We start from the raw sequence: 2345 nt of genomic DNA on the forward strand, positions 1-2345 counted from the left end.
TAGGACTGAACAAGTGAGCTGACCTGTGGAACAACAGAGGGAAAGAGACAGATCCAACATTCAGAGCCAGGTGAACTCCTTACCTACCAGGTGGTCTCTGGACATTTTGTTTAAACAGATCCAGAAAGACCTTCCTCACCATCATGAGAATTATGAACATTGAGGGAAATTGAGATAAATTTTTATTTACAGAGAATAATTCATAGGCTTGTAGACATCTATGTGGGTGTGTACAGGATTGCTAGGATACGCTCATACACAGAACAGAAGAAATAATTCTATTTCATGGAAAGAAAACCAAAGAGCTTCTGAATTGGTAGGTATTCTTTGCCACAAATGTGTCAGGTCACTAGATCATGTTATGATGCTGGAGGTAACACTTCCCAACCTTGTCCTGGAGACAAAATGCAAAAGAGTAAAGATTCAAGTGAGATTCCTTTGAAAAATACAAGTAATGAACAGCCCAAAACGTATGAACCATTATGTAAAGAGTGTTAATTAAATTAAACAATAAATTCCATGTTGAGGTGACAGGGAAGTTCGATCTGACAGCTCATATTCACCTTTATGGGCACTGAGTGCTCTCTGCAGCCCAGCTCCCACTCTGAAGGGAGGTTTCTGTCTGAGCTCTGCGAGTCAGCTGGAGTCATTGTAAGCCATTCAGAAAAGTAGTTGACTCTACTTCTTCAAATGGGAATTTAAACAATCAACTCCTCAGCTTACCCTGTCTATTTTTGTAACTGTGCGTGACCCTTAAAAATGCCCTCACAATTTCTTTCATAATGGGAGTTGACTGTGGTCAACTGAAGATGTGTGAAGGTAACAGGAAGATGTGTAAATTTAAAGTCTGGGTACATAGACTGCTGAATTATCAAAGCCTGGAGCCAATCACCTTCTGTCATCTTGTTTAATTAGTTGTGAATTTGTTATCAGTTGTTTAGTTCAAGTTCCCGTAACTCACTTTCTGATAAAATAGTCACATTCGATAATCTTGAGATATTAAAATGAAAAAAAATCGCTAATTTCAAAATGAACCCAACTTCCAGGAGAGATGAAAATTCCTTTGTGGTGAAGGGTGTGAAGGATGGAGACATGGTTGAATATTGAGGTTGTGTTCACAACTGTATTGTTTTAATTAGGGAACTTCTATTCATCCTTTATATTAATTAGAATCTGCCATTGAGAACCTTGATGTAACGTAATTAATTGATGGGTCACACAAAAACAGTGAAGCTGAAGGTTACTGAGCAGGAATTGCTATTACAACTTTAGCTTTCCTTTAGAACACATTCCTCTACCTGATATGAAATTAGCCCAGGTGCACTGATGAGCGTTTTACAGTTAACCAAAGACCAGGAAATGGGCACTCGTATATGTGGAGCAGGGCGTGGCTTTGGGATGCTTTGCAAACAAAGTGGCTTCTCACGTCTTCTGGAAAACCCATCAAAATGGGCAAGTTAGGGATCTCTTAGGAGCACCCGTCTATCCCACATTCATGGCTAATATAACAGTGGAAGTTGATGCAAAATGAGATAAGATGGAAATTAAAGAAACTGCTGCACCACTGCCTCAGCTCAGCACAGCTATCTCTTCCCTCAGGGCTTCTGACTCTCTCAGGATGTGGGTTTCCACACTGTGTCTCTCATACAGTAATACACAGCAGTGTCCTCAGCCTTTAGGCTGCTGATCTGCAGATGCACTCTGCTGACAGAGGTGTCCATGGAGAAGACAAATCATCCTGTTTAGCCCTGGGCATACGTTGGGTTCCCAGGGTTGGTGTTCATCCATCCCATCCACTCAAGCCCTTCTCCAGGGACCTGTCTCACCCAATTCATACCATAGGTGGTAAAGCTGTAACCAGAAGCCTTGCAGAAACCCTTCACTGAGGCCACAGGCTGCTTCACCTCAGGCCCAAACTGCACCAGCTGAACCTGGGAGTGGGCACCTGTGGAGAGGACACAGGATTGCAGGAAGTCTCACTTGACCAGCCTGGTTTCTCTGTCAGCCCTGGGACTGGGGAGCCCCTTAACTTTTGCTGCTGCCACCAAGAAGAGGATCCTGTAGGTCCTGTCCACGGTGAGGAGCTGTGCTGTTGGTGGGGTGTGGTCCCGAGGAGGGGTGTGGTTGTTGGGTGATGCTCTCAGGGCACAGAGTTATCTGTATTAGCCTCAGTGATTGGCATATTCTTGAAGGATGCTATTTAATAGCCCAATTTCTGACCCAGTATGAGAAAGAGAAAATACATGACACATGGACGACACAGTTGTAGAAGCTGAGGGTTCAAACCGTAATCCTGTTAGAGGCCATGTGTCCCCTACACATCCCTGAACTCTGTGTTGACAGAG

General features: G+C 43.5%; 1 gene segment (V, D, J or C); it reads right to left on the reverse strand.

Annotated features, from left to right (window-relative positions):
* Positions 1 to 1613: 1613 nt before the first annotated feature.
* Positions 1614 to 2345, reverse strand: part of LOC105535258 — a gene marked incomplete at its 5' end in the record, with an annotated part of 7474 nt that continues 6742 nt past the window's right edge. Inside the window, 2 exon segments of the V gene segment in view lie at positions 1614 to 1701; positions 1759 to 1877. Of these exon segments, the coding sequence occupies positions 1614 to 1701; positions 1759 to 1877 (207 nt within the window).

The sequence above is a fragment of the Mandrillus leucophaeus genome, unplaced genomic scaffold (genome assembly GCF_000951045.1).
Source record: "Mandrillus leucophaeus isolate KB7577 unplaced genomic scaffold, Mleu.le_1.0 Scaffold1435, whole genome shotgun sequence".
NCBI classification, from domain to species: domain Eukaryota; kingdom Metazoa; phylum Chordata; class Mammalia; order Primates; family Cercopithecidae; genus Mandrillus; species Mandrillus leucophaeus.